The sequence below is a fragment of the Acipenser ruthenus genome, chromosome 7 (assembly GCF_902713425.1).
Source record: "Acipenser ruthenus chromosome 7, fAciRut3.2 maternal haplotype, whole genome shotgun sequence".
NCBI lineage: Eukaryota > Metazoa > Chordata > Actinopteri > Acipenseriformes > Acipenseridae > Acipenser > Acipenser ruthenus.
The window spans coordinates 11,190,582-11,199,739 of record NC_081195.1 but is presented as its reverse complement, the minus strand read 5'-3'; the positions used below and the strand labels follow the sequence as shown (position 1 = coordinate 11,199,739).

At 35.1% G+C, this 9,158-nt stretch overlaps 1 protein-coding gene across 4 annotated transcripts in view; it reads right to left on the bottom strand.

The window, feature by feature from the left end:
• Nucleotides 1-3,075: 3,075 nt before the first annotated feature.
• The window catches only part of LOC117415758 (adenosine kinase-like), a 126,768-nt gene continuing 120,685 nt past the window's right edge, over nucleotides 3,076-9,158 (bottom strand). For all 4 annotated transcript variants that reach the window (XM_034026529.3, XM_034922167.2, XM_034026531.3 and 1 more), the window contains exons 10-11: nucleotides 7,735-7,821; nucleotides 3,076-3,827 (exon numbers count right to left, since the gene is read on the bottom strand). In XM_034026529.3, coding sequence (XP_033882420.1) covers nucleotides 3,703-3,827; nucleotides 7,735-7,821 — 212 coding nt within the window. In that variant the 3' untranslated portion in view covers nucleotides 3,076-3,702. The remainder of the gene's footprint in view (nucleotides 3,828-7,734; nucleotides 7,822-9,158) is intronic.

Here is a 9,158-nt window from a genome sequence, read left to right as displayed (position 1 = left end):
TTATGCTCATAATCTTGTTCCATAACTTACATGCTGTGGATTTTTGTGAATTTATTACATTGATCTAGAGAATGAATAATTAAATAAACAAACAGAAGGATGTTAGACCGACTAATAATTTGTATGTGATGTTGGACCTGCAAGTGCTTAAACAAAACATCTCCACGCATTTTGGAATGCTGTATATTGGTGGTATATCAACCATAACTTAAACAGTTAACCAGAAGAGATTCAGTTAAGTTATGGTTTTATAATTATTTTATCACGTGTGGTAAGCTCAGCTATTCCCTTTGCCTTTGTACTCTAGCCATATTATAAACCAATTAAAACTAAAATATACCATATTGTATAATATTTATTCAAACTAGAACAGGCATGTTAGACATTGTCATACTTTGAACTAACGAGTATATTCCAAAAAAGAACACTGAAGTTATTAATTGCAAATGAGCAATATGGGCAGGCAGTGTCAGATCTTGGCAACAAACTATTCTTCCAGGCCAGACAAAACATTTTCAGGCCAATTGGCAAAAGTATACATTTATTTGAGACACGCTGGGGTGCTTGAAGAAATTTTTAGACGGTCACCATTATGGAAATTGAAATTGAAGTTCTTGAGTATTATTACTGAATAGTACAATTCATTTTTATGCAGATTTATTTATCTAGAAGTCTGTAGTGATCAATTAACTGGACCACATTATTTGTGTTAGATGTTACTTTAGGTTTTGCAGGCTACAAAGGTTAATTACTAGTAGGGGTTTGCTTTTAAATTAAGCTTGCAGTAGCTCTAGTTTATGTAATGCATCCTTGTTAATTTCAGGGTGTGTGTCAGTTATCCAGAAAATCAACTAATTTGACAGCTTAACCCCCCCATTAGTGTGGTTACTAGACGTTGTTCTATAGTGCAATTTAGATTTTACAATATCAATGCGCTCAGATAATGTTAAAGTGAATTAAAAATTAAATATCAATATAACTTGGGGACATGTGCATTGCATAAACATGAAAATAGCAACATTAATATAAATAAAATATCCAGGACCTAGCAGGCATAAAATATGAAGAAATGAATGTTTAAATCAACTGAGAGATTATTCCAATTCTTGTCTTTCTGTTAGGGTTAGTTTACACAGCTGTAAAATAAGGAAAGGTGCTGGGGAAAGAAGAGATGAAAGCAAAACATAAAAGGGCATAAATAAATAAATGGATCTCAATTCCATGCTGTGATACATCTCCAGTCCCACCTGACCAGTTTCAATTCATGGGATTGTCAAGCAAGTGAATTAATCTCAGAACAAGGTTGTGAATATTATGATAGATATCAAATCATTTTGGTGAAGTTTACTTTAAGATTTGAATAGAAACATATAGGACACTGGAAATAAGGCATTATCTATGTATATACACACAGTATATTAAATAGTTAATTAGCCAAGTCCTTAATAGATATTCATTAGTCTTAGGATAACACTTTAGGTACTTGACATCACTTTGAATTTCATCTTTCGTTCTCAACATTTTATATTACACCACATTTACTAACCTTCTGCTAAAAATGTGCTTTTGAAGCACTGATCAATAGCACTGGAGTGGTGTATTTGGTTTGTTTCGATCCCAGGTTGCATCATCATGTAGCATGCTGGTTTTGTGCCAACACACACCAATAAAGATGTTTTCTTGTACACCTTGACCCATACATGTTTCAAGATCATGATGGTTCTTTCAAACAGAGCTCTGCTGTCCGGGACACATGCAGAACTTACTATAAATGTATAGGTTTTCTTTAATTTTTACGTGTCTTAAATGTTTAGTGTCCAATTTTAGTATTCATTAATATAAACAAAATAACCCAGTTCCAGAGTACTGAGAAGAGATTTATTTCAAGCAAGGCATTGTAAGAACAGCATTCAATCCTCATTACCTAGTTAATGCTCTTCAACCTCAGCCTCCACAGGGTACCCCTCTGCTGCATTAGCTTTGGATAATCACGCTCCAAAGTCTTTGCACGTGTGGCTTTTCTGAAATGAAAAGGATCCATGCCAGTTGTGGTGGCAGTGCTTGTAATATACACACCCATCCATTCTGCTTTTAGAGGGAATGCCTGGTCTGGATTTGAACCCATGACCCACAAGACAAAGGAGGGCCAATCATTCTTCCATCATAAATATTTCACAAACGCTGTAAAAAATGGTGTCCCTTTCATTATCATAATAATAAAAAAACAACAACAAATAATTATTTTCACCCAAAAATGTCAGTTTCTGAATTAAATGTTCTCATTCCTAATCACGGATTCACCCTTTTGTATGTTTGTATATTGCCATCTGCCGCCTTAAACGGCAAATCAACCAGCTGGCAGAGAATGTGATCTGGACCAATCAGTAATGAGATAGTTTTCAAATGCATTTGTGTCGAGCGGTGCAAAATGTTGATGGGAAAAATATATCAGCTCTAACAAGTTGTTAATTACATTTTACATTAGAAAATATTTTTTAAAGAAAATAACATTAGCATAAATGTCTTAACACATATTTTGAGGGTGTAAAAATAGCCCCCTGCTTCTCGTTCCTGGAAGGTAATGTAGATCTGAGAAAACTGTTCCCTGTGCCACTTAATTATATTAGAATATATTAGAAGCATTGCGTTTCAGAATGAACAGGCTCACAAGTATTCTCAGTTCTATTAATTTAAAATACAGTACTTTAGGCATGAAACATTTGCTATACAATTCATAATGGGAATGGAAACCTGTACTGGAAATCAAGCAGTTTATACACAAAATAACGATTTAAAAGTAATTCATTGACTAATGTGAATAGTTATTACCTGTTAACTACACAAACAACCCTATATCAAATAGATTGATCAACACAATTCAACATAAAAATTAAAAAAAAGTACTGTCATTTGTAAAAAAAAAAAAAAAAGCACTCAAAGTATACTGTTTAATGTAAGGATATCTACAACAAGATCAACCTGTCAGAGATTTCAGTCAAGAGAACCACTTTGCTTCCATATTGAGCCACTGTCATTCTCTTGTACTGTATTTCACACACCAGAAAAAAAGCGTAACATGGTTATCACAGTGTTTTTATTTTGTCAGTCTGAGATGGCATAGTGTAGTAAATACATGCTGTGGACCCCCCCCCCCAACAAATATAAAAACTGTATTTGGGATGTAAAATCTATACCATTCATACAATTTGTTTTTAAAACTGTGCGCTTAAAATTTCAATTTGGTATGTCATGGCAAGATCCTGCATAAATAATTCTGTACCTCAATTTAAGTCTTTAGTAATTGTATTAAAAAAAAAGTCCCCTTAACAGAGAAAAGCTAATTCTAATTCTATAAACACAGTAAACAAAGACATTCATTCCCTAGATAGTGTTACATTTAAACAGAAACGTCATATTTAAACTTATCTGCTTAATAAAGCTATTTAAGTAACCGTTTTTTTTCTTAAATAAGAATTGTAAACAGAATTTCATGAAATTGGCTTTCTTATATAAATTACAACATACCCACAATTCCAATAACTGTACATAGTGAGATGAACAGAAGTACAGATGTCTAAATGCAGGGACTGGAAAGAGGTGGGTCAGTTTAAAATAAAAAATAAAATAAAAAAAGAATAATAAAAAGGCAGTAATCCCCATTGTCAAAGGGATGTCTCTTGTTCCCACTATCATTTTCCGATGTTAGTGAAAGTCTGGCTTCTCCGGGAATGTGCATCCTGCACGCCTGATGATGACGCTGGCTGAATAATGTCCAGCCCGAATGCATTCTTCCAGGGGTCGGTCATAGACAAGTTGCGACAGAAAACCTAGCATTAAGAGAAGTAAAAATTAGAAGGGTTGTTACATGCATCATATTAAACACCTTCGCAAGTTAAAATATCGCAAGTCATTGATTCTATTCTGTACCACACCTACAATAAAATTAAGTATTTACTATATGTACCTACCAATAATGCATCCTAAAACATTTGTGCCCTGATTAGCACTAAATCTTGGATAATGTAGTCTGATGATTAGTGCTCAACAGGGTCTGTGAAACTAGTCATTGATGTTTGTAAGAACTGATACAGCTCCACATTTTTCAAAGTACTACTGAACAATATTCCGAATGGTTAATGTGTAAAACACTACAGCTATGAGGGTGTATTTAATTGATCTAAGCAGCGGTGGATCTAAACACAAGCAAATATTTCTATTTTGGAAGAAAGAGTATTTTGTAATAAAAGAGCTGTATGAATGCCCAGAGGTAAAAAACAACTGGGCTGGCTGTCTACTAGAAGCCTTCTGTAAAAAGGTACTTCCAGTCCAAAACCATTTGATGAATTTAGTAGAAAACTGGTCCACTAATTAGGTATGATTCTACACGTCTCAAATCAACTGTACTATCCAGAACAGCTTTGACAATGAGTTGATTACAGTCATCCCTCACTATATCCAAAAGAAAAACCTCTCAACATACCAAGACTGCTGAGCCCTCTGCTGCCAAGGCACAATGAGGAAGATAGTGACAGAAAGAGACTGTGCACCAAATGATAACTCTACAGATGTTAAGAGTCTGCCTAATGTTCCAGAGTATGCTTGATGTGTAGATGATGAAAAACTGTTCTGTGATATACAGCTCATTAGAGTTAAAATGGTTCTTAGTCAATGCTTACAAGAAACTTCAACATTTCATATCTCAATTTCAGATTTATCAACATGCTCTCGGGCTGTCAGAATATTAAACTAGGATTAGCAGTTTCCAGAGAAACATACCGGGGGAAGAAATCAACAAGTCCTGCTCCAGGTTTCCTAGTGTAGCATTCTGACTGTAGACTACAATGACAAACAGCTGGTAACTGCATCTGCTGACACCATGAAGCACCAGCTTCGACCCTCTCAGAAAAATCAACACTGTTTGAGCACACGTTTACAGCTTTATTAGGATGTCTTGCTTGTCCTGGAACAGCAATTGGGAGCTATTGTAACAATTAAGCTTGCTGCTCTTGAACCCAGAATGCTTGGTAAGGTTATTATAAAAGTAAACTGCAGGAGACCAACGGGCAAGAAAAAACAGCCTAGCAAATGGTAATATTTCTACTCTCAAGAACTGAACAATCTGATTAGGGATACGATGAGAAGAAGACTGAAGAAAACAGCTTTGATTTTAGAGTGCACATAACGTGTGGCGCTTGAAATAATTCAGTTTTCTCAATGGTTTTCTAACTCTTCATAAAGTGTGATGGTGTTTATGATTTAGAGTAAATCTGGTTGCAGAAAAATATCAATAACATTGCCTCTAGAGTTACTGAGTTTAAATGACTGTGAAAGGTTCTCTCAGAGGATCAACATTCAATAATAGACCATAATGACCTTAAGGGTCCCAGATCAAGTTGGACATTTGATTTCCTGTTTAATAACAATTCTCTTTGTGTGGTACAAACAAAGTACAAAGGTAGGCTGGAGGGGTCCCTTATTGTGGTAAGAATCATTTATCGTTGCACAGAAAAGCAACTTGGAAGGTTCACCATTGAAGAACACCGCTTAGGCTTAAAACAACAGCCTTTTACAGTTCAGTAAAAAAAAGAAAAAAAAGAGAGAAAGTAAATGAATGTTTATAAAGAGCAAAAATAAAAAATCAAGCGGTTAACTCAAATGTTACTTAAGTGCCCCTGCTCTGTTGCCTTGATAAACCATTCTCCTTTGCCGATCCACTACATCCTTGTGCAAATAAGACTTCCAAGATAACAACATAACATTCTCTGGCTCAGGACCAGCGGACTCTATTGAGAAAGGACCTGCAATTTCTCAGTATGTTATAACTAAAGAAAAAAATAAAATAAAATGAAGTACAGCAAAACTTTGTTCTCACTACTCACCACAAGTTTATATAGGGTGTTACATTTACACATACAAGGGTTTCTACGTGCAATCTTCCTGTAGCTGTTTACAAAGCATCCTGATAGCACCAATACATCTTAAAGCTGCCCCCCCTTAATATGAACTAATCATACCAAATAATAAAAAAGTATTCTACCAAAATTAGGCATGAGGCCCCCCTTATTGAAACAAAGATACATTAATAATGTGCCTTATCTGAATGTTAAAGAAGTGTTTGACAAATAGCCTGCCACCAGACCAGGAAGTACAGTATGCTTCTTTATCTAACAGTACAAAAACCTCATAGTCTAAAGACGTGTATTTTTTCAGTTATTGCTTGCCATTTATTTGCATGTTGGATAAATAACATTGTACACGAAGCTTGCTTATCAAGCCATGTGGTTACTTTTTTGCATTCGGGTACCACATATCTTCCTACAGGATGAGGACATGAAGATGAGTACTATGCAAAAGATACTCATCATCAAAATTTATAAGATGCCCATATACTCAAAATATATGAACCCTATCACGTCCATATAAGTTATAACAATATCTAATCCCCCGCCCCCCTTACACACTTTTTACAACATGTTCAAGGGGCAAAGCTGCAGTATCAATAGAACTACTTATTCCTGTATCACTTTATAAAATGCACTAGAGTTACTATTGAAAGTAACAGTCGTCTGAAGAAAACAGATGACGAAACAGAATACCGGTCTCCCAAAGAAGCGATGTAGATTAGCGGTTCCCAAGCTGTGGGGTGCAAAAGATCCAAAGGTGGTCACGGAAAACAGCATACTTAACACGTACAAAGACAGTATATTTGTTAAATCAATGTAAAGGGCAGTATTATAAATTTGATCCTGCTTTTTCACTCCCGATCACAAGATTTTTCTTTTCAGAACCAGTGTGCGATTGTCATCTCATGTTCTTTTCCAAACCAGAAGCCTGGTCATTCTGAACGGTTATTCCGGCATTTTGTGTAGGCTATTCCTTCATTCATTTTTTATGTTATGGGAAAGTTGCTGTAAAAATGGAAAGAAATACTAGTGTATGTGTAGACTAGTCCGCATCATTCAGATTTTAATTTTATCTGTATTTATCCTTTATTCTTAACGGGTCTTAAACGCACCTCTTAATAAATTGTTTGTAAATCTTTATAACAAATTAAGAACTTAATTCATTACTACAGTAGTGGTTTCATATATTTAAAAAAAAAAAAAAAAACCTAACCCGTGGGTAATGGTAGTATTTGTATGACAGGTTACTTCTGTTGTGGTGAGTGTATTGATTCCTGCAATCTATATGAAATCACTGTGCTTTTTTTAAGTAGCGCTTTGAAGCCCGTAATTTAATTTCCGGGATTTAATTTGAAAAACCACGAAGGAATCCTTCAGGTAACCTAACAAGGAGGTGGGTCTCTTCAAAAGGGGATAATGAGAGAATAGCAAAAAACAGCACAGAAACATTTATAACTGAAAAAGAATGCAAGAACACTATGAAGTTCTGAAGATCAGAGACAAGTAAAAGTGCAAAAGTAGGTAAACATTCTAATTGTGTGTGTGTGTGTGTGGTTATTAACAGTGGCAAAAGGAAAAGACAACAATATACTCAACATTTGGGTCAACCTTGCTCTCTCAACTAGTGGTACAATTCTGAATGACATAGACATTCAAGGAAAGAACTCTACAAGTTAGGAATCATAGAGCAGCCTAATGCACTTAGCACAGAAAAACAAGTAAAGTGTATTTGTGGTATGGTATGGATATATTCAAAGTGTAGACACCACTTACATTATATTAACTTCAAACCACCAATACATTTGGTGCGGTGTAATGAAACAAAACCTACCTCCTACAAATGCATCTCCAGCTCCATTTGTGTCCACAATTTCACTCTGATCAATGTCTAAAACAGGGAAAATCATCACTTCATTGCCTAGAGGAAAGAGAGAATAATCAGTAAAGCTGAAAATAACCAAATGCCTGACATAAAAAGAATGTTACTTGAACACATGTACAAAAACCAAATGTCACTGTATTAAATTACCCACAAGAGGCTAGTGCTAACTTCTACAGATCAACCTAAATAGCGTTTTATAGCACAAACTTTCGTAAATATATTAATCTCAGTCCCAGGATCTATGCCTGTATATACAGTAATAATAAAATATATATATTTTAGCCTTTAAGCTTCAGGGACATTAATGCACAACAGTTGTCTTTTAATAAATAATCAGCAGTTTGAAGGTTACAGTGCTCCCCCTTTATAATGCTGTAGTCGGGAGCCATAAGTAAGAGACCGTGCTATTTGTGTTCCGCCTTATAATGAGAATACTAGTGTTAGTGTAATGGTACAATGGAGCAAATGGGAGCCATGACCGTACCGCCTTATAACCTGTTCCGCAGTATAAAGGGCCACCTTATAAAAGGTGGGGAACACTGTACTTATACATTTTCTACCAATCTACCTGGAGCTTATGTATTTAGCTTCAATATTTTTTTTTTTTTTTTTACCATTCCAAAACACCTACAATATAAACTCTTGTAACAACCAGATTTTCTATGGGGGTTCTTCACACGACTGTGTTTTGCTTATGAATCTGTATTAAACTCATTAAGCAATTTAAAGAATTGTAATATTAAAAGCTTAGTGAATACACTTCTTAGGATTGTTACTTTCCCACTACAACGGAAAGCACAGTTCATTTGTACATTTTGAATCACGACCTTTAATATAATATAGGTGATCACCACTGGCATCAAACATCACAATGAATTACACCAGTTACAACTGCTTTCTGTGAATCATTTAACAGCCGTTTGAATGGCTGAGGGGTAACAGTTGTTACAAACTGCTATTTTTTTTGCATGACTTTTTCAATGCACAGTGCTGAAACATTAAGGATATCATTATCCAATAGGACATAATGAGACTTACATTTATTAGGATGTCAGAGGAGTTAAATTTCACCTTTGGAGCATAGCTGAAAACCAAGTGCCTTAGCCAGCCTAATCTCTGATCACAGTTACATCCTAAAACTCCTGCATATTTCAAACATCTTTGTTTCACCACTGCCAGCTGTCATTTCAATGTATCTGTTGACAGAGTTAGGAGAACTGATGGCCTCTTCCAGAGGTTTTTATATAGCTCAGACGGGCAAGGTTAATAATATGACAATACTTATAATGGTCATTAATCAGACTGTTGAATTGTCTGTATATGTTAATGTCATATACTTGTACTTGCTAGAACTGAAGTCATTGTATTTTATC